The 23,216-nt window shown below is 43.5% G+C and overlaps 1 protein-coding gene and 2 long non-coding RNA genes across 3 annotated transcripts in view; 1 reads left to right on the top strand and 2 right to left on the bottom strand.

Moving 5' to 3' along the window:
• Positions 1-23,216, bottom strand: part of LOC116972333 — a 52,930-nt gene that overhangs the window by 2,414 nt on the left and 27,300 nt on the right. The gene's annotated exons all lie outside the window — the stretch shown is intronic.
• The window catches only part of ndufv2 (NADH:ubiquinone oxidoreductase core subunit V2), a 42,305-nt gene that overhangs the window by 8,456 nt on the left and 10,633 nt on the right, over positions 1-23,216 (top strand). Inside the window, exons 2-4 of the mRNA XM_033019838.1 lie at positions 1,348-1,416; positions 9,711-9,773; positions 14,503-14,619. Coding sequence (XP_032875729.1) covers positions 1,348-1,416; positions 9,711-9,773; positions 14,503-14,619 — 249 coding nt within the window. The remainder of the gene's footprint in view (positions 1-1,347; positions 1,417-9,710; positions 9,774-14,502; positions 14,620-23,216) is intronic.
• Positions 19,846-21,669, bottom strand: LOC116972334. Its single transcript, XR_004411778.1, has 2 exons — positions 21,545-21,669; positions 19,846-20,220 (listed from the first exon to the last, which is right to left on the bottom strand). It is a non-coding gene; the product is annotated as an uncharacterized LOC116972334 (long non-coding RNA).

The following is a 23,216-nucleotide window of genomic DNA, read 5'->3' as shown; positions in this document are numbered from 1 at the left end:
TCTCAACATTGACTTCAATTGGGTGTCATTCAGGGATTCAACAAAAGCGATGTTATCAAGCATGTTGAAAACTCTCACCAGAAGCAAAAATATATAAGCTTAAAGTAGAATCTAAAATTTCATGGACATCTTTTGGGGGATTCTGATGTACTTTGCAAACATTTTTCAGGTTTAAAGTTTGTTGAGTAGTAATTTTGGTTTATTGGTATATTATTGGTATATTACATGTTGAATTATACTGCTATTATTTCACCTTAGTTACATAGGATTACATAGGTATCATGGCACACAAACAGGCCATTTGGTCTGAAGGGTACAAACCAACTTTTATGCTCCATGTGCTTCTGCCCATTTTGCCTTGTCTATCAGTGTAGGTAGCCTTCTCTTCTCTCTCATCCCTGTCCAGCCTCCTCTTAATTGAATTTATATCGTTTGTCTCAACAACTCTGCAGTAGAAAGTTCCATATTTTTACTAATCTTTGGATGAAAATATTTCTTTCGAATTCACTGTTAGATTTCTTGGTGACCACTTTAACAATGATGGCTTCTAGTTAATCATTTCCCCCCCCACATTCCTGTCTTACTCACCTGGAGTCTTTATTTCAAATACCACTTCTTATTTGCCCCTTCTCCAGAGAAGAGATCCAGTTTATTCATCCTTCCTGATATATGTGGCTCTGCACTTCTGTAAATAGCCTTGTTAATCTTCTACATGTCCTCTCCAATGTCTGTATTTTGTTTTTAATAACACATCGTGGAAAACTGTACAGAGTGTGATCTAACTGAGTTCCAACTGAGTTGGCATGATCCTCCTTATTCTCAGAGCTAAACTCTAATATTTTATTAGCTTTTTAAATGTACTCACTAATCTGTTGTGCATCTTTTAGTAAATCATGCATTTGTGTGCTCAGATCTCTTTAATTCTAACCTAGTCATGTCATCCAAACAACTACCAAAATATATTACCTTGCATTTGCCTATGTAAATTAAATCTGGCCCTACCATCAATTTCTTGGGTGTCAATACTGACCAAATACTTAACTAGATCACATAGTCCAGATGCAGGGTTTTGACCTGAATCATCAACATCTCATTTCTCCCCCACAGATGCGGGTCAATTCACTGAGTTCCTCCAGCAGATTGTTTGTTGCTCCAGATTGTAGCATCTGCATTCTCTTGTGTTCCCAATTTATTTTCTTATTTTTTTAATTTCATCTTTGTGCCTCTAAATTACTGCTGTTTGTATCAATACATAGTTTGTTAGATTTTGGCTGTGATTTATGTCAAGCTGTATCAAGCAATCCTGTCATTCAACTGAGAATTTCATCATTTTCTTTCACATTTTAGGTAAGACAGATTCGCTATGTAAAAAGGACAGCCCAATGTGCAGGAGGAAGTGGTGCAGCCTCATTTACAGTAAGTAATTGGTGCACAATATAGAACATGTGTAAATACATTTTAAGTCTTTACAAATGTTGGCGATGATTCCACTTTTCAGGCAGATTAACTTGGTGCGGTAGTTATTTCTATTAAATTCTGGGCTATTGATTGAATCTATGGATGACCTTACTTGCTGCCTGGAAGGATGTTGAATAAAACTAGTTTACTTTAGGCTTGATCCATATTTGGGTAGAAATGAACATGTCCAACATCCATTTTAGATGTCTTTGGTGCTAAACTTTGGTGCTAATTTTGTTGTTACAAGGAACTGCAGATGCTATTTTTTATAAAATAAAGACAGTGCTGGGTAACTCGGGTCAGGCATCCTCCCTGGAGAACATGGATAGGTGATGTTTTGGTCTCGCGTCCCCGGGACTGGCTACTGTTCCCAGATCCCTCACGTCCCTGGGACTAGCTGTAGTTCCCAGGTCGCCTGCGAGCCCCAGGACTAGCAGCAGTTCCCAAGTCGCCTGCGAGCCCCGGGTCTAGCTGCAGTTCTGCTGTCCGGTCCCGGCGGCCGCTCACAGCTACCCGAGTTGCTGGCATGATCCCCGACCCCCTCCTTCTCAACGTTCCTGCCCTCCCCGCAACTTTACCCCTGGCGGCCGAGCCGTGCTGACCCGGGCCAGACTCCCCACACGCTGTTGAAGGAACTCTTTTCACCCACCCCCCCAGCGGTGCTGTCCTTTCACAGCCATTGTACTGAGCGATAGCCAAGTCTATCTTTCTTGGCTAACAATCTAACCTTCGGCCTCCAAGTCGCAGGTAAATTTTCGGGCCTTATTTTAGGGTAGAAAATAGCGTCTTCATTGCCAGGAAATACGGTAACTAGTCATTTGAATCCATGTCATGCAGCATGAAAACAGGCCATTCAGCCCACCACACCCACCAATGGGCACCCGTATTAATCCTATAGAAGATAGACACAAAGTGCTGAAGTAACTCAGCGGGTCAGGTAGCATCTCTGGAGAAAAAGCATGGGAGACATTTTGGGTCGGAACCCTTCAGATCGAAAGTAGAGGGTGGGTGTGGGGGGGTATTAATCTTATTTAAGTTTTTCAGTCTTCCTATGAACCTTAATGAATGTTAGCAATAAATGAAAAAGTAAAATAAAGTGTTTTGGATTGCTGAATTATTTCTCCAAAGGACAGGGGTATAATTGGCAAGGAGAGTATTTATTGTCCTTGAAGCAGTGAACTCTACCTTAAAATGGTGCAGTTTATATAATGAAGGTACTGGAATTCCACAGCGCTGGAATTCCCTGACAAGCTGCCAGAGCTGAATTTGATTATCTGTGGATTATACAGTGCCCTCCATAATGTTTGGGACAAAGATCCATCATCTATTTATTTGCCTCTGTACTCCACAATTTGACATTTGTAATAGAAAAAATCACATGTGGTTAAAGTGCACATTGTCAGATTTTATTAAAAGGCATTTTTATACATTTTGGTTTCACCATGTAGAAATTACAGCAGTGTTTATACAAAGTCCCCCCCCCCATTTCAGAGCACCATAATGTTTGGGACACATGGCTTCACAGATGTTTGTCATTGCTCAGGTGTGTTTAATTACCTCCTTGATGCAGGTATAAAAGAGCTCTCAGCATCTAGTCTTTCCATCACCTTTGGAAACTTTTATTGCTGTTTATCAACATGAGGACCAAATTGTGCCAATGAAAGTCAAAGAAGCCATTATGAGACTGAGAAACAAGAATAAAACTGTTAGAGACATCAACCAAACCTTAGGCTTACCAAAATCGACTGTTTGGAATATCATTAAGAAGAGAGCACTGGTGAGCTTATTATCGCAAAGGGACTGGCAGGCCAAGAAAGACCTCCACAGCTGATGACAGAAGAATTCTCTCTATAATAAAGAAAAATCCCCAAATACTTGTCCGGCAGATCAGAAACATTATTCAGGAGTCAGGTGTGGATTTGTCAAAGACCACTGTCCACAGAAGACTTCATGAGCAGAAATACAGTTGCACTGCAAGATGCAAACCACTGGTTAGCCGCAAAAATAGGATGGCCAGGTTACATACAGTTTGCCAAGAAGTACTTAAAAGAGCCACCACAGTACTGGAAAAATGTCTTGCGGACAGATAAGACAAAGATTAACTTATATCAGAGTGATGGCAAGAGCAAAGTATGGAGGAGAGAAGGAACTGCCCAAGATCCAAAGCATACCACGTCATCTGTGAAACACAGTGGGGGGGGGGGGGGTGTTATGGCCTGGGCATGTATTGCTGCTGAAGGTACTGGCTCACTTATCTTCATTGATGATACAACTGCTGATGGTAGTAGCATAATGAATTCTGAAGTGTATAGACACATCCTATCCTATAGGCACAACCTAGAATCCCTCTTTATAAACTGCAAACCTTTCTACTCTCCGAGGTAATTTAACTCCTTTGTTCTCACTGGAGTTTACATTCCCTCCCAAGCCTGTGTACGTGAGGCGCAAATGCAACTCGCTGACCAGGTAATGAGGGTAGAGAGTGACTTCCCGGACTCCATGGTCATTGTTTTGGGGGATTTTAACAAAGCTAACCTCAGCCGTGACCTTCCAAAATACAGACTTCATGTTAGCTGCCCCACCAGAGGGGAGAGAACACTTGACCACTGTTATACGTCAATCAAGAACACATGTCGCTCTGTTCCCCGGGCGGGTCTGGGTCTCTCTGATCATTGCTTAGTTCGCCTTATTCCGACCTACAGGCAGAAACTAAAAGCTGCTAAGCCTATGTTCAGAACAACGAAAAGGTGGACAAGCGACGGCATTGAGAACCTGCAATCCTGTTTTGACTGCACGGATTGGAATGTGTTCAAGGGAAGCAACCACAAGCCTCGATGAGTATACGGACACTGTATCATCATATGTCAGCTTTTACGAGGACAGTTGCATTCCAACTAAGACCCGGACATGGTTCAACAACAACAAGCCCTGGTTCACTGCAGAACTCAGACAGTTCCAACCGTCTAAAGAGGAGGCCTACAGGAGCAGCGATGCAGACCTCTACAGGCAGGCCAAGTACAAGCTGAGAAGAGGAATTAGAGCTGCCAAGGAAAGGTACTCTGAGCAGTTGAGGAGCAAGTTCTCAGCTAGTGACTCTTCTTAAGTTTGGAAGGGCTTACAAGAAATTACCAGCTACAAGTGAAAAGCCCCCCCCCCCCCCTCTTTGGACAACTGTCAGCTGACCAACAACCTGAATGAGTTTTACTGCAGGTTTGAAAATCAGAAATGTAACCCTGGTAACCCCTCCCCCCCATCCACCCATCCCCCCCCTCAACTCCCCCCCCCCCCCCCCCCCCCCTCAACCCCCCCCCCACCCCCCCCCCCCCCCTATACAGACATTTTTAACCAGTCCCTGCAAACATGTACTGTCCCTGCCTGCTTCAAAGTCTCCACTATTGTCCCTGTACCCAAAAAGGCAAGGATTACTTGTCTTAATGACTACAGGCCTGTCGCACTGACCTCTGTAGTCATGAACACACTCGAAAGACTTGTGCTGGCCAAGCTGAAAACGATCACAAACCCCCCGCTAGACCCTCTGCTGTTTTCATATCGGGCCAATAGATCTGTGGATGATGCAGTCAACCTAGGCCTGCACTTCATCCTACACCTAGACCACCAGGGACCTATGCGAGGATCCTGTTTGTTGATTTTAGCTCTGAATTCAACACCATTGTGCCAGAGCTACTACACTCCAAACTTTTCTGAGTTAACTGTGCCTGGACCCCTCTGTCGGTGGATCACCAGCTTCCTGACAGACAGGAAGCAGCATGTAAGGCTGGGAAAGCACATCTCGGACCCGCAAACGCTCAGCATAGGAGCACCGCAAGGCTGCGAACTCTCTCCTCTCCTCTACTCTCTCTACACCAACGACTGCACCTCTACAGCCACCTCTGTCAAGCTTCTCAAGTTTGCGGATGACACAACCCTGATTGGACAGATCCAGGATGGGGAGGAATCTGCCTACAGACAGGAAGTCACAGCTGGCGTCCTCGTGCCGTTGCAACAACCTAGAGCTCAATGCTCTTAAGACAGTGGAATTGATTGTTGACTTTAGGAGAGCTCACCCCACTCACCATCAACAACACCACAGTCACATCTGTGGAGTCTTTTAAGTTCCTGGGAACCATCATCTCCAAGGACCTTAAGTGGGGAGGGCTACCATCGACTCCACAGTCAAAAAGGCACAACAGAGGATGTACTTCCTACGGCAGCTGAGGAAGCACAATCTGCCACAGGCAATGATGGTCCAATTCTACACGGCCATCGTAGAGTCTGTTCTCACCTTCTCCATCAGGGTCTGGTTTGGCTCAGCCACCAAGCACGACACCTGGAGGCTGCAGCGAATCGTCCGATCAGAAGAGACGGTTATTGGCTGCAACCTTCTCTCCATTGATGAACTGTACACTGCAAGGGCCAGGAAGCGAGCGGGCAAGATCATCTCTGACCCCTCTCACCCTGGCCACAAACTCTTTGAATCACTTCCCTCTGGAAGGCGACTCCGGACTGTCAAAGCTGCCACAGCCAGACATAAAAACAGTTTTTATCCACGAGTAGTTGCTCTACTCAACAGCCAAAAATCTGTAGCCTCCCTTTGATCTGGTATTTTGTTGGTTTACATGCTTGATCAATGGTGTTTTATCATTAATGTTTTATTATTATTAATGTTTAGTGTTTTCTGAGTCATTCGTAACTGTCACTGTATGTCATGTTGTTACTTGTGGGCGGAGCACCAAGGCAAATTCCTTGTATGTGAATACTTGGCCAATAAACTTACTTATCTGCTCAAGTTCAAACAAATGCCTCAAAACTCATTGGCCGGTGGTTCATTCTACAGCAAGACAATAATCCCAAACATACTGCTAAAGCAACAAAGGAGTTTTTCAAAGCTAAAAAATGCTCGTCAATCACCCGATCTGAACCCAACTGAGCATGCCTTTTATATGCCGAAGAGAAAACTGAAGGGGAATAGCCCCCAAAACCAGAGAAGACACCCAACAACTGGTGATGTCCATGAATCGCAGACTTCAAGCAGTTATTGCATTCAAAGGGTATGCAACAAAATACTAAACATGACTACTTTTATTTACATGACATTGCGGTGTCACAAACATTATGGTGCCTTGAAATGAGGGGGGGGACTATGTATAAACATTGCTGTAATTTTTACGTGGTGAAACCAAAATATATAAAAATACCCTTTATTAAAATCTGACAATATGCACTTTACCCGCATGTGATTATTTCTATTACAAATCTCAAATTGTGGAGTACAGAGGCAAATTATCTGAATGGTGGCCGATTAGGAAAAGGGGAGATGCAACGAGACCTGGGTGTCATGGTACACCAGTCATTGAAAGTAGGCAAGCAGGTGCGGCAGGCAGTGAAGAAAGCGAATGGTATGTTAGCATTCATAGCAAAAGGATTTGAGTATAAGAGCAGGGAGGTTCTACTGCAGTTGTACAGGGTCTTGGTGAGACCACACCTGGAGTATTGCGTACAGTTTTGGTCTCCTAATCTGAGGAACGACATTCTTGCCATAGAGGGAGTACAGAGAAGGTTCACCAGACTGATTCCTGGGATGGCAGGACTTTCATATGAAAAAAGACTGGATAGACTCGGCTTGTACTCGCTAGAATTTAGAAGATTGAGGGGGATCTTATAGAAACTTACAAAATTCTTAAGGAGTTGGACAGGCTAGATGCAGGAAGATTATTCCCGATGTTGGGGAAGTCCAGAACAAGGGGATCACAGTTTAAGGATAAGAGGGTAGATTTTAGGACCGAGATGACCGAGCGGTGAATCTGTGGAATTCTCTGCCACAGGAGGTAGTTGAGGCCAGTTCATTGGCTATATTTAAGATGGAGTTAGATGTGGCCCTTGTGGGATCAGGGGGTATGGAGAGAAGGAAGGTACAGGATACTGAGTTGGATGATCAGCCATGATCATATTGAATGGTGGTGCAGGATCGAAGGGCCGAATGGCCTACTCCTGCACCTATTTTCTATGTTTCTATAAATAAATGATGGGTCTTTGTTCCAAACATTATGGAGGGCACTGTAGCTGCCTGGAAGCTATGCAAGAAGAGTTGGGATGGTGAGGAGGCTTTTGAAAGGGAAAAGACAAATGTAAAAGTTAAGAAATCCAGTTTGTGGCGAACGTAGCCCCAAAAAACCATAAGAAATTGAACTGGTCTGAAGAAGGGTCTCGACCCGAAACACCACCCATTCCTTCTCTCCAGAGATGCTGTCTGTCCTGCTGAGTTACTCCTGCATTTTGTGTATATCTTCAATAAGAAATTGAATTGCCTTTATTCCTATTCTATAATTTGATCTTTCTCCTCATCTCTACCTTGCCACCTAATTGCCCAGGATTTCAAAACTTGTTGTATTTTTTTCACAACTTGATAGACCAAATGCCCCCCTTCAGTGACAACTCGAATCTCATCAATTCCGTTCACCGGCAAAACTGATTTACCTCTAACATTCTCATTAACTCTCACTGATTCTTCTACCACCCACCAATTAACCTAGCAGCCAGCATATCATTGGGTTGTGGGAGGAAACCCACACAGTCACAGACACCACACAAGCAGCACTTGAAGTCAGGATGAAGTGGAGTTGCTGGAGCTGTGAGGCGCATGCCAGTATGCTGCTTTCTCAATTCCATTTAATTAATGATCAATCTTCCACAGCTTCAAGTAGAGAATTCCAGTGATGGAAATTCCTCGTGTGCCCAACTCTCTCCTCTTCCCCCACCTCCTCGTCACCAATTGCAACAATTACCACCCACCCCCACAAGTTACATACTCTCCTTCAAGGGAGCTTTGCACGGCCAAGCCCCTTCAAAGTATTTCATATTTCAATGGTATTGTGCAAGTTTGTGGAGTGTAGCAGAGATGTGAAAGGGCTGAAGCAGGCAGCAGAAATAATGAAGGACAAAACCATGGAAAAACATTGCTCAGGTCAAGGATTGTTAGAAACCTCTGCATTGCATACTGAATATTGATGTGGGAAGATGTGGGAATAAGTGGTGATATGGCCCACTCGCAAGTGATATAGGATTGAGCTTAGGCTTCAAAGGCAACATTAAAGTGATTGCTGTATTCACTTCCATACTCCATCATCTCTGCAGAGGTACAGGCAAGATTGGAATTAGACATCTGTGTTTTTGTGAAAATTGTGAATCTTGTTTATGCTGAAGAAGTGGAGTTTACGCAAAAGAACACAAAGTGCTGGAGTAACTCGGCAGGTCGGGCAACATCTCTGGAGAACATGGACAGGTCGCGTTTTGGGTCGGGACCGCTCTTCTGACACAAGAGCAGCATAGTGGCATGTATGGGTTTTCAGTTCTGTTCAGGATCAATTAGTTGCTTTTCACTTTGATTTTTCAATTGAAATTAAATCTTTCTCAGTTAAACAGCCAGAACACACAATGTTGATAAAGGCGGACATTAACTATATGCAATTTAGTTGCGGACAATAATTAAACTGCCGATGATGCACCTTGTGACATCCAAAGGTTGAGAGACAAATGAGTGTTAAACAAGGCCGCTTTTAGGTTGTAGAAGAAATACTGGTTTTGTTCAAGGTTTTTGTTGAACAAAGCCAAAGCAGGAATTTGAGACTGGAAGTGGACCGTAGAAATAAAGTAATGGTAGCTGAATGCTCAGAGTCTTTAATATAACACAATATGTTGCTATTCTCAATCTGAATATCATTCAATTTATAATGCATTAGCATGACATAGATTTTCTTTACATTCATTTGAACAGTTAGATTTTATTTTAAAGGATGGCTTCTACAGTCCTGGTAGGAGGACTCCCAAGTGTGGCTTTACCCCAAAAGAGCATTTGCAGTGGTGGTTTCACACTTAAGTGCAGCCCTGAGCCTATAGGCCTGGACAATCTTATAGCAGCAGTTGGTGTTTATTTCAGTGTTTGTCTCTGGGAGCAGTCTGTAGAGAACATACTCACTTGTTCTGAAAACATTGTCTCTGATTAGCATTATCCGTGTTCTCTTGGTTTATGTAAATGGGTGGTGAATCACCTTGATGACCTTACCTCAGTTGGATTTCTGAAAGGGATAGGGAGGGGGGGAATTCTTGTTATCAGTTGGCAGGTATTTGAAATTAGTGGAGAGCATTGCCTACAAACTGCTGGTGCAAGATGTTAATTAGACCCGTAATGCAATGGATTTATATTTCTATTGGGCTGCTTTCCTTATTGCATATTTTAAATCTGTTTTCCTTCTTAGCATAGGGATACGCCTGACAACAATGATGAAACACCCTTTGATTTCACACCAGAAAATTACAAGGTAAGAAAATTGTTATGTTTGTTACTTTTTTTTAACTTTAGGTGTCCCAGGAAGGAGTCTTGACAAAATTCATTGAGAGAAAGTATGTAGTGGTAAAATTGTTTTAATTGATATCAAGATGACTTTGTGACTTATGGACATGTTGGCTTTGCCTCGGCTGATGAAATTCATACCTTTTATTTGGTGCAAAAAGGGAGGAGGAAAGTGAAGTTTGAACATTACTTTCTGGAGGTGAAACAAAGTTGTGCCATGGAAATTGTGTATATTATTAGAAGCCTATTTCCATTTACTTAAAAAAAAAAAAAAAAAGGGATTTCATTTGACAGATATTTACACTCTAAGTTAGCATTTTGCTTTAATATCAGGGAACGTTAAGGCCTCGCCCATGTTTTATGTATACAAATCTTTGGTAACTAATGGATTACAAACTTTTATATCAGTCATTATTGTTTGGAAATTGGGAAGGTCTTTGTAGATCTAGGTTATCTTAGCAGTACTGACTGGATTTGAAAGTAATTGGTTGAATTACTCTCTGAACAATATTGTTTTTCTACACATTGAACATCACAAAATCAAAAATAATTGGTTTGTATGGAATTGTGTTTTCAAATGTCATGTCATAAGTGATAGAAGCAGAATTAGACCATTTAGCCCATCAAGTTTACTCCGCCATCGACATCCACTCTATCCACATCCACTCTATCCAAGCCTTTCACTATTTGTAATGTAAAAACACTTCTCTTGTCCTTCATTTCTATTGGATGATGTGCTTTGAGACAAAGATCAGGAATATTTTGCACCCGCATCTATTGCCATCTTGAATTGCTTCAGTTCTTCTCTTAAGGTATTTCCATAATTGTTGGAAGCGAGTCCATTATTCAGACATAGAAATGGTGATGGTTCATGTCAGGATGATGTGTAATTTAGGCATACTTACACATAATTGTTCCATGGGATTATTGAATTAATTTCTTTGCGTTGGAGGTTGTTTGTTTGAGAGTTGGAGGCAGAGTTTCCCCAGAGATGCACACGGCAGTCGCCGTGTGCTGGTGATGGAGGGGTAATTAGGGCATTGATTAACTCGGCTGGGCTGCTTGATTTGGATAGTTTTGAATTTCAGATATTGTGGTTAGTGAAGAGTACGCCTATCAAATGTTTAACGTTTGAAGGTAGTGAAAAGTTAGGAGCACATCTAGCCTTGTATGTCTTGTGAACCACTAGCAGCTATTCCAATTATGTTTCTGCACAGGATGGGCTGCCTTGCTCCCACCATCCCTTTCCAAGCACTTGTTAAGTGCCAGTAATTAGTTCATTATTAGTCTCGGTTCTGCTATATTTTACTTGGATGCTGCATTCCATCTGGAGTGGAATTAATCAACACAGAACTTGTTCAACTTCTGTTGTCTCCACTCTAGAACAAATCTCATTGGAAGCACTGTCATCAAAATGGTGTGTAGGTGTCGATTGCTTATGTTGCAACTTGGAGGCTCATGTACAAATGATCATGGACTTCTTCACTGTTGTATAATTAATCTTTTCATCTACATTTAAAGCATCTGTAAATTCAAAAGATCCTCGCTCAGAGTGATAATGGTGCTGGAAAAAAATGTGGATCTGAGCACTTCAAGAGCAATTGTTTGGCAAAACCAGACACTAGTAACCACTGCTTCCCTTGTGCTGCCTCAGGCTTCAACTAAGAAAAAGAGTTTTCTGAGCCCAGGGTTTCACGAATGTCACTGTTAATGATTTACCTTGCTCAGTGACTTCCCCCATCCTCTGGGATTCCAGGGTCATTTACAACCAAGAGAATATCTCAAAGCACTCGAGAAATAAAGGCACCTCAAAATCAATCATATAATTTGGCAAGATAAACCAAAGTTCACACTCGGCGTCAATGTTCTGATCGGGTTTATCCAACTCTAGTGAGCACGCCATATCATTAACATGTTGGACAACACATTCCCAAGTCTGAAGATGGGTCTCGACCCGAAACGTCGCCATTTCCTTTTCTCCAGAGATGCTGTCTGACCCGGTGAGATATTCCAGCATTTTGTGTCTTATCCTGACTAGTACTCTAGTTCGAGTTCAATCAGGGGGAGAGATTTAAAAAAAAAAGAAACTTCTTAATAAAATGGAATATCCTTACTGACAGGTGTGAATCCCTAGCCTGTAACTACTCACTCAGTGGAGGAAAAGCATGCAGGAAAAAACTTGGCCGAGAGGCTCTGATAGGACCATTCCAATACTACGTGCAGATAACCAAAGGAACATGCAATGTCCCCAACTTATCTGTGACAGGCTCCTGGGATACCTCAGAACCAACAGAACTGAAATGGAAATAGAAACATAGAAACATAGAAAATAGGTGCAGGAGTAGGCCATTCGGCCCTTCGAGCCTGCACCGCCATTCGATATGATCATGGCTAATCATCCAACTCAGTATCCCATCCCTGCCTTCTCTCCATACCCCCTGATCCCTTTAGCCACAAGGGCCACATCTAACTCCCTCTTAAATATAGCCAATGAACTGGCCTCAACTACCTTCTGTGGCAGAGAATTCCACCGATTCACCACTCTCTGTAAAAAATGATTTTCTCATCTCGGTCCTAAAAGACTTCCCTCTTATCCTTAAACTGTGACCCCTAGTTCTGGACTTCCCCAACATCGGGAATAATCTTCCTGCATGTAGCCTGTCCAACCCCTTAAGAATTTTGTAAGTTTCTATAAGATCCCCCCTCAATCTTCTAAATTCTAGCGTGTACAAGCCGAATCTATCCAGTCTTTCTTCATATGAAAGTCCTGCCATCCCAGGAATCAGTCTGGTGAACCTTCTCTGTACTCCCTCTATGGCAAGAATGTCTTTCCTCAGATTAGGAGACCAAAACTGTACGCAATACTCCAGGTGTGGTCTCACCAAGACCCTGTACAACTGCAGTAGAACCTCCCTGCTCTTATACTCAAATCCTTTTGCTATGAATGCTAACATACCATTCGCTTTCTTCACTGTCTGCTGCACCTGCATTCCTACTTTCAATGACTGGTGTACCATGACACCCAGGTCTCGTTGCATCTCCCCTTTTCCTAATCGGCCACCATTCAGATAATAGTCTACTTTCCTGTTTTTGCAACCAAAGTGGATAACCTCACATTTATCCACATTATACTGCATCTGCCATGCATTTGCCCACTCGCCCAACCTATCCAAGTCACCTTGCAGCCTCCTTAGCATCCTCCTCTTAACACTGACCCCCAGCTTCGTGTCATCCGCAAACTTGGAGATGTTGCATTCAATTCCCTCATCCAGATCATTAATATATATTGTAAATAGCTAGGGTCCCAGCACTGAGCCTTGCGGTACCCCACTAGTCACTGCCTGCCATTCTGAAAAGGACCCGTTTACTCCTACTCTTTGCTTCCTGTCTGTCAGCCAGTTCTCATCCACATCAATGAGTCATTCTTGGCCCAAAGTGGCTGACTTGGGGCAGCATCATTAAATGTAGATTGGTGATTTTGTGAGTAGAATGAAATTGAACTATGCAACCTTAATGACAGAGCCTTAAAGTGTGGAAACAGGCCGCTTGGCTCAACTTTCGCCATGTACATGCCCCATGTACACTAGTCCCACCACCCCACACTTGGCCCATAACCTCCAAACTGATCCTATCCATGGTAGACATAAGTGCTGGAGAAACTCAGCGGGTGCGGCAGCCTCTATGGAGCGAAGGAAATAGGCAACGTTTCGGCCAGAAACGTTGCCCATTTCCTTCGCTCCATATATGCTGCCGCACCCGCTTAGTTTCTCCAGCACTTTTGGCTACGTTCGATTTTCCAGCATCATCAGTTCCTTCTTAAACATTTTGATCCTAGCCATGTACCTCTCCAAATGTCTCTTAAATGTTATGTTAGTACCTGCCTCAACTCCCTCCTTCTGCAGCTCGTTCCATATTCCTTTTGTGTAAAAGAGTTACCCCTCAGGTTCCTATTCAATCTATCCCCTACTCACTTTAAACCTATGCCCTCTGGTTTCCGATTCCCCTACTCTGGGCAAAAGACTCTTGATTAACCCGATCTATTCCTCTTATGATTTTGTACACCTCTATATATTCATCCCTCATTCTCCTGTGCATTAAGGAGTAAAGTTCTAGCCAGCTCAACCTCTCCCTATAGCTCAGTCCTGGCAACATCCTCGTGAATCTTTTCTGCACCCTTTCCAGCTTGACAACATCTTTCTTACAACATGGTGACCAAAAGTGAACACAATACAATGTCTTACACAACTGTAACAAGATCTCCCAACTTCTAAACTCAGTAGATAGATACAAAATGCTGGAGTAACTCAGCGGGACAAGCAGCATCTCTGGAGAGGAATCGGTGATGATTTGGGTCGAGACCCTTCTTCACTCTGACTGATGCAGAGTGAAGAAGCCAATGTGCCAAAAGCCTTTTTGACAACCCTATCTACCTGTGACCTTAAATGGAGTCTGTTAAATTAAAGTAGTTCCATTCTTTTTCCAATATTACAACTAAATTTTAAAGCTCAATAGTGCAGATGTGATGACATATTTCATTATTCCACAGGTACTTTGTTCAACATCAGTCGTTTCTATGCAGTTTAGTGTCTATGTTCTAATTTCTCCTGACTGTTTGGAAATCTGTGTAAAGTGTTTGTAATTTTAGTCATGGTTAGCAAAACACAAACTTACTTTTCTTCTAATATTCATTTTTGCAGCGACTCGAGGTTATAATTGATAGCTATCCAGAAGGACATCAATCAGCTGCCGTAATCCCAGTGCTGGATCTGGCACAGAGACAAAATGGTTGGCTGCCCCTCTCAGCAATGAACAAGGTAAATAAAGCGTGATCAGATGTTTGTGGTAGAATAAGTACTAAATGATGTGGGTTTCAAACACAATAAACACATGGGACCTGTCTCCATGCTGTATAAACTGATGGTGTGACTAATCCCTCCCTATTTGTAATGTACTTCAGTTCAGGTAACATTCTAGTTCTCTGCTGTACAATGACATTCTTCCTACAATGTGTTGGCCAAAATTGAACACCCAAGTATGGTCTAACCAGTGTTTTGTGAAGTTACTATATAATGTCTCATCTTTCATATTTCTATTCCCTAACCAATGAAGGCAAGCATACCACATGTTTTCTTCACCATCCTACCTGTGTTATGAGTGGGAACAATGTAGTTGAACCACAAGATCCCTCAGTTCATCAACATTCCCTGGCATCCTACCATGTACTGTATATATCCTACCCCAAGTTGATTTCCTAAAATGCATCACTTCACACTTGTCGGGACTAAATTCCATTGCCAATTGTCCACCTAACTTTTCATCTGAAGGTATAACCTTAGACAGCCTACACTATCTACAAATTTTCATATCATCCATAAACTTACTAATCATACCTCTTACATTCACATTTAAGTTATTGTTTATCACAACCAAAAGACACACTCCAGTCCCTGCAGTACACTACCTGTCACAGTCATCTTGTCCGAAAAGCATCCTCCCACTGCTCTCTGCCTCTTATCACCAAGCTAATTTTGGATCCAGTTAGCCAGCTCGCCTTGATTTCCATGTGCTTCCTAACCGCTGGACCATTCTATCATGTGGGACCTTGTGAAATGCCCTACTAAAATCTATATAGACAACGTCTATGACCCTGCGTTGGTGGGGAGGTCAGAGCCGATAATGGACTGGGCGGTGGTCACAACTTTCTGCATTCTTTTCCGCTCCTGGACGTTCAAATTGCCAAACCAAGCATCCCAGGTGATCCTGAGTTCATCCTGCTCCATTTCTTTCATGCGATCATTCAGGATCTGCAGCTGGACACACTTCCCACATGTGTAGTCAGCAGGGACACTGGAAGATTTCTTCACCTCCCAAATCCTGCAGGAGGAGCTTATCACTGTCCTAACTGCCATCCCACTCACGGAGACACCCTAAAAAATACAAATGAGCCAGACAGGATTCACCCCCACTCAAAGCCGACTATCCTGGTCAACTAGGATCAATCAAGATTGATATCCTGATCAACTTCTGCCTTTCCAATGTACATAAATGTTATCCCTCAGGATTTTCTCTGACAATTTCTCTTACGGTAAGACACGGTTTACCAGCCTGTAGTTACCTGGCTTATGACTGCTGCCCTTTTTAAAGAAAGAAAACATTAGCTATCCTCTGGTCTTCTGGCACCTTGCCTGTAGCTAACAAAAAAAATCTGTCAGCACCCCAGCTATCTCCTCGCTTACTTACCATAGCAACCTGAGATAGATCTCATCAGAGCCTGTATATTTATTAACTCTTTAACCATCCTATGACATCTAACACCACCTCCTGCTCCAGGCAATCCATGTGCTCCTCCCTGAACTCACGATCTTTCAGGTCCTCTTTCGGGAATACAGATGAGAGTATTCATTTAGGACCTTGGTCACAATTGCCTCACACCAAACATTATCCCCTTGGTCCCAAAGCAGTCCCACTATTTTCTGTTGCTCTTGATTTATTGTATTTCTTTTGGTTCTTCTTAATCTTACTTGCCAAGCATATTTCATAATCTCTTTGTACCTAATTTTCTTAAATTGTCTTCTACAGTTTACATTCCCCAGGAGACACTCTTGATTCCAGATGCTTAGAGCTGCCATCTACTTTGTTTTTTTAAATCCCCAGATCAAACCTTCAATACCCATAATCTTGCCATCCTTACCTTTCACCCTTGCTGGAACATGCTGGCCCTGAATGCATGTGACTCTCTTTAACAGACTCCTGCTTGTCAACTGTCATTGTACCTGCAAGCATCTATTCCCAGTCTTCTTTTGCTAGGAGCCCGTATGCTGATGAAATTAGCCTTCCCTCAGTTCAATACTCTACTTGAGGACCAACCGTATCTCTTTACATTAGTACTTGAAAATTACAGAGATATATTCAAATAAATCCTTTCCATTTTTATGCTTAGTCAACAATTATGTTCTTTTTAAATACAAATCGATAAATGGGTCTGTGGATAAATAATTCCTTTCTACTGATTGAGAGGCCTTAAAACTATTTAGTGTTGCTCAGGTTGTACAGGTGCTCCCCGATTTACAATGCTTCGACATGTGATATTTTAACTTTACGATCGGCAAACGCTCGGCAACGGCAGCGAGCTGCACGTCACTTCTGGTCACGTGATTACAATGTATTAAATGCGTTTTCGACTTGCGATATTTTCGGTTTTCGATGGGTTTATCAGAACGTAACCCCATCGTAGGTTGAGGAGCAGCTGTATTATCAGAATTATTGAAAGGGTGCCAAACTTAGTAAATGCCATTTGCATTCATGTTGTAATTCTTACCATCTGCCATTTCTCTGTTGTGTCCTTCATTGTTTTTCTTCAGTTGTGATGCCTTCTTTATACCTTTTCAAAGAAGGCTACAGTTTTTGGTGAAAGATCTTTAATGTGATGGTCCTGTAGAATTACTCAGAAATGTTTATTATTATTAATGTTTAATGTTTTCTGAGTCATTCGTAACTGTCACTGTATGTCATGTTGTTACTTGTGTGCGGAGCACCAAGGCAAATTCCTTGTATGTGAATACTTGGCCAATAAACTTACTTACTTAAATAAGCTTGGAAACTGCATGCATAATGCACAACAATATGGTCACGGTGGTGCAGCAGTAGTGTTGCAGCCTTACAGCGAATACAGCGCCGGAGACCCGGGTTCGATCCCGACCACGGGTGTTGTCTGTGTGGAGTTTGTACGTTCTCTCCATGACTTGCGTAAGTTTTCCTGAGATCTTCGGTTTCCTCCCACACTCCAAAGACGTACAGGGTTGTAGGTTAATTGGCTTGGTAAATGTAAAATTTGTCCCTAGTGTGTGGAGGATAGTGTTAGTGTGGGGGGATCGCTGGTCGGCGCGGTCCCGTTGGGACAAAGGGCCTGTTTCCACGCTGTATCTCTAAACTAAAAAAAACGAAATATCAGCCATGTGTTGTGTGGCACCATTTCAAATCTAGTCAGGCACATTCTTGGTCTTCTGATCCAGCAAAGTGCAATTTTGTTTTCAGTACAAACTGCATCTGTTGTTTTGACCTTCGAGCTTGACATTGACAGAGACCCAGTTATGCAGACAACAGGCACATTTATCTTTATTGTAAGGCAGTTAGAGTTTGGAGAAATGGGGAAGTATTGTTACAATTGTATACAGCGTTCTTGAGGCCATACCTGGGATTTCTATGCACGGTCTTATTAGATTAGATTAGATTCCTTTATTGTCATTCAGACCTTTCGGTCTGAACGAAATTATGTTGCCTGCAGTCATACACAGAACCAATAAAAACAAAACATACAATAAACACAAATTAAACATCCACCACAGTGAGTTCACCAAGCACATCCTCACTGTGATGGAGGCAAAGTCTTAGTCTCCGTCTCTTCCCTCCTTGTTCTCTCTCTGCGCTGAGGCGATCGATCCAGGCTGGAGATGCCGCTCTCCAGTCCAGCGGAACCCCGTGCGGAACGCCGTCTCCGCTCCTAGACGGCCCGCCACGGCATCAGCTCCGGGCAGCCGCCCCAGCTCCGGGTCCCGCAGTCTCCGCTCCGGGTCCCGCAGTCTCAGCTCCGAGCCCCGCTGAATCAGCTCCAGGTCCCGCAGTCTCCGCTCCGGGCCGCTGCCCCAGCTCTGGGTCCCGCAGTCTCAGCTCCGGGTCCCGCATATTTAAAGGAAAGATACACTAGCAATGGAAATAGTCCAGGCTAGGCTAACTCCTGGGATGAGAGAGTTGTCCCATTATGAGCGATTAAACAAAACGGGATCTGCATTCTTTGGAGTTTGGAACAATGCAGGGGGAACCTATTGAAACAAACAAGATCGCAAGAGGCTACCACAGAATAAACATTGAGATTTTCCACTGGTGGGAGAGTCTTGAACAAAAGAACATTGCTATAATTCAATTCAACTTTAATGTCATTGCACAAATACTAAGTATGGGTACAACGAAATGCAGTTTTGCGTCAGTCCGTAGTAGTAGTAGTGCATATAGAAATTTAAAAAAAAGAAGATACAGAATAATCAAAAATACAGAATAATTAAATAATGGGGACGGAGGGACCGGAGAAATCTATCGGCGGGACTCCGAGTTCAGCAATGTGATGGTATAATTGTAGAAGCTGTTCCTCATCCTACTGGTACGAGACCTGAGGCTCCTGTACCGCCTCCCTGATGGGAGGAGGGCAAACAGTCCATGGTTGGGGTGGGAGGGGTCTTTAATGATCTTCCCAGCCCGTCTCAGACACCGTTTTCGGTGGAGGGCATCCATGGCAGGGAGCGGGGCACCGATGATGTGCTGCGCGGTTTTCACCACCCGTTGTAGTGCCTTCCTGTCCTATAAGGAGATGGCTACAAAATTAACTTTGCTTAGGAATTTATCTTCGCGGTTTGGTAAATTTCTAGTGTTCTCTCCCTTATGGGTTGTGGAGGTTAGATCATTGGAGGTAACGAGAAGATGGGCAATAATCATTGAATATGGAACATAGTTGTACGTTCTATGTTTATTAGAATATAAACATTCTCAGAAAGAGGATGGGGGTATATGGAACAAACTGTCAGAGGAGGTGCACAAAATTGCTGGGGAAACTCAGCGGGTGCAGCAGCATCTATGGAGCGAAGGAAATAGGCGACGTTTCGGGCCGAAACCCTTCTTCAGACTGTCAGAGGAGGTGGCTATGGCAGGCACGATAACAACATTTAAAAGACATTTGGACAGGTACGTGGATAGGAAAGCTTTAGAGGGATATGGGCTAAACGCAGGCAGATGGGACTGTCGGAGATGGGGGCATCTTGGTCAGCGTGGGTAAGTTGGGCCGAAGGGCCTGTTTCCATGCTGTGTGACTCTATCTCCATATAATCATGAAAGATTGAACAATTGAGGACTGGGGGGGGGGGGGGGGGGGGGGGGGGGGGGGGACTGACAGAACTGACGAAGGAGTTGAGGCCCAGAATTGATCAACTATGATCATATTGAATGGCATTGCAGGCTTGAGGGCCAGGCACTCTACTCTTTATTTCACGTTCTCAGTGAAACAACATTTATTAAAATAAGCAACAAGTCTAATGGTACCAATAGCATTAATGTTAATAATTTACTGGTTTTGTCATCTTATTCTTAAATAACCAGACCTTTGGATGCTAAAAATGGTTCTTAAACACACACACAGAACTACAGATTTTAATGGTTATATTATTCCATAGAAGGTTCAATTATTTATATAGTTTGTTCCATCTGGCCAGAATCTAGTTATTTGCAGCATTTGCCATCATCCATTGCCTTGGAATGTCCTTGAGGAAAAATAATAAAATCTCACCAGGTAGAAGGCAGCTATTTAGCTTATTGTGCTGGTGTCAGTTCATCAAAGGAGCAATACCAACCCACGCTCTTTCCACATTGACCTGCAAATATTTCCATTATATTAGAATTGAATCAGCTCCCACTGCCGTAGGCTGCACATTCCATATCATAAATTGCTTTAACATCATTCCACTCCCTCTCCCAAATATATTTACCAATTTAATGTCAAATTATTAGCAATCTATAGGAATAATTTGTCTTCCATTATCAAAATCCTTTACTGTTAGTACACTTTTGTACTAGGTATTGTTAGTATACAAAAACGTGCATTAAATTTTCCCAAAGCCTTGACAGTTTTTCAAAATATGGTGAACAATGATTTATGGAAGTTCTTTGATTTGCATGCTGTGCTTCTTTCCTCACTTTTATAAAGATACTAGACCAAGTGGGACCCGTTGGGTCCCGTCCCCTCAATGCGCTGCGAGGGGAGGCTGCGGCTTCATGCACACACTAACCAACCCCCCCACACACACACTAACCACCCCCTATGATATTATATTAATATTATTCATTCGCTCCTTTTACCCCATCCCCGTCATATCCACTCACGCATAGCCCCCAACTCGCAGGCGTGTCTAGAGAGGGAGCAGAGAGAGAGAGAGGGCAGAGAGAGAGGGGGGGGCAGAGAGAGAGAGGGGGGGCAGAGAGAGAGAGGGGGGGGCAGAGAGAGAGAGGGGGGGCAGAGAGAGAGAGATGGGGGGGGGCAGAGAGAGAGTGGGGCAGAGCGAGAGAGAGAGAGAGAGAGAGGGGGCAGAGAGAGAGGGGGGGGGGCAGAGAGAGAGTGGGGCAGAGCGAGAGTGGGGCAGAGAGAGAGTGAGAGGAGGGGCAGAGAGAGTGTGAGGGGGGGCAGAGAGAGTGAGAGGGGAGGCAGAGAGAGAGATCGGGCAGAGAGGGGGGGGCAGAGAGAGAGAGAGAGAGAGAGGGGGCAGAGAGAGGGGGGGGGCAGAGAGAGAGGGTGGCAGAGAGAGAGAGAGAGGGGGGGCAGAGAGAGAGAGAGAGGGGGGGGGAGAGAGAGAGGGGGCAGAGGTAGAGAGAGAGAGAGGGGCAGAGAGAGAGGGGGGCAGAGAGAGAGAGAGAGGCAGAGAGAGAGAGGGGGGCAGAGAGAGGGAGAGGGGGCAGAGAGAGAGAGAGGCACAGAGAGAGAGAGGGCAGAGAGAGAGAGAGAGGGGGCAGAGGGAGAGAGAGAGGGGCAGAGGGAGAGAGGGGAGGGGGGAGGAGTGGCGCGGTCGGCCAGCGAACGGGCGGGGGTCAACGAAAGGACTGCGAGTTCGGCTGCTTCAGTGCAGGGCCCGACCATCTCCGGCTGCGTCTTTTGAATACCGGGGGGAGAAGGGAGAGGTGGGCGGGGGGGGCGACGCCACTCACAGCGCGAGGAAGACGGCCGGCGCAGCAGACCCATTGTGACGTCATCAGCGAAAGACAGTCGGTTTCAAATTCAGAGTCTTGTCAGATTTTTGAAAATTTTCAGTAATAACTCGAGAAATAAAGCATGAAATTTTCAGATAAGGCGATTTCGGACTCCACGGGAAAAACCTCTACCGGAATATGTAAAAATGTTACCGCTAGCACGTCGTTTTTTTCGAGAAGATGTGATTACACACAAACAAACAAATACACACACAAACAAATACATCCACATACAAGATCAGACTTAAGTATATAGATGTGGAAAATGTCTGACTTCAGCAGGAACTGAAGCACTGATCCCTGCAGAACAGAACAGAATGATACCTCTCCACTGCTATCCTGTCTTCCAAACTACCGTCACCCTGGATCCCATGCATCTTAATTTTCAGCTTACCAGGAAGGACCTTGTCAGATGCCTTTATCAAAATCCATGTGGACAGCATCCACTGCCCAACACTCAGTCACTTTTATCATGTCCTGAGCAAACTCAATCTTAAATTTGTAAGAATGACCTGCCCCTCACATAACCATGCTCACTGTCTCTAATTATTATATTCCAAATGTGGATAAATCTTATTCTTAAGAAAGCACTCTAGTACCTTCACTGCCACTGAGGCTCAACAGTTATAATTTCTGGAATTATCCTTACTTTCCTTTTTAAACAAAGAAAAAAACAACAATAGTAACTCTCCAGTTCTCCTGGAACTTGCTAGAGATTATACAAATATCAGTCAAGGCCCTAGTAATCTATTTTCTTGCCTCATCAGACACTGGGGACTTATCCACCTTGGTGCTCTTCAAGAGACCCAACATTTCCTTGCTCTTGATATGCCCTAGCGTATAGTATACCCCACATTGCTCTGTTCTTACTCCCCCACTGTCCTCCATGTCTGTCTCCTTAGTGAACACTGATACAAAGTACTCGTTTGGTACCTTGCCTACATCCAAGTCCAAGCACAAATTCCCTCCTTTATCCTTGTGTGGTCCTCTCCCCCTTGCTACCCAGTATGCCTTTTAGTTAAAATGTTTGTTTAAATTGATGGGAAGTAAAAGGTGTCACAAAGTAGTAATATCTGGACCTATTCAGCATGATAGGTAACATCTGTACAGATAAATTACTTTAATGTTTCTGGCTAGTGCATTTGCACAGAAGGATAGAAACAATTATAGCTTCATACACATAGAAATGGGACCTTTACCCCACTGAGTACACACTGACTATCAGTTTCCAGACTGCCAGAGCTGTGTAGGCACATCTCTGATACAGGATTTAAGGCGGAAAAACTGCAGAAAATGCTAGAAATCTAAATTGTTGATGATCTGAAATTGTTGAATGTAGCGCTAAATTCCAAGGACTGAATTGTGCCTAGTTCGAAAAGCTCTATTCCTAGAGCTCACATAGAGTATTGTTACAACTGAGGTCAGATAGGGTGATACATGATTATAAGTTGTGCTTCTGGACTAAAATAATTTTTGCAGAGTGGCCACCCATTTTGTGGATGAGGCCACAGTCTCATTTCCATCCAAAGAAATGTCATGGTCCTGAAACACCATTGGATGATCTGCACAGAAGAAGCCTGAACCAAATATTTCCATTGTGTTTTTGTTATTTCATATTTCTGGCACAAAC

The sequence above is a fragment of the Amblyraja radiata genome, chromosome 4 (genome assembly GCF_010909765.2).
Source record: "Amblyraja radiata isolate CabotCenter1 chromosome 4, sAmbRad1.1.pri, whole genome shotgun sequence".
NCBI classification, from domain to species: domain Eukaryota; kingdom Metazoa; phylum Chordata; class Chondrichthyes; order Rajiformes; family Rajidae; genus Amblyraja; species Amblyraja radiata.
The sequence above is the reverse complement of the archived record's forward strand: the minus strand, read 5'-3'. Positions and strand labels throughout refer to the sequence as shown.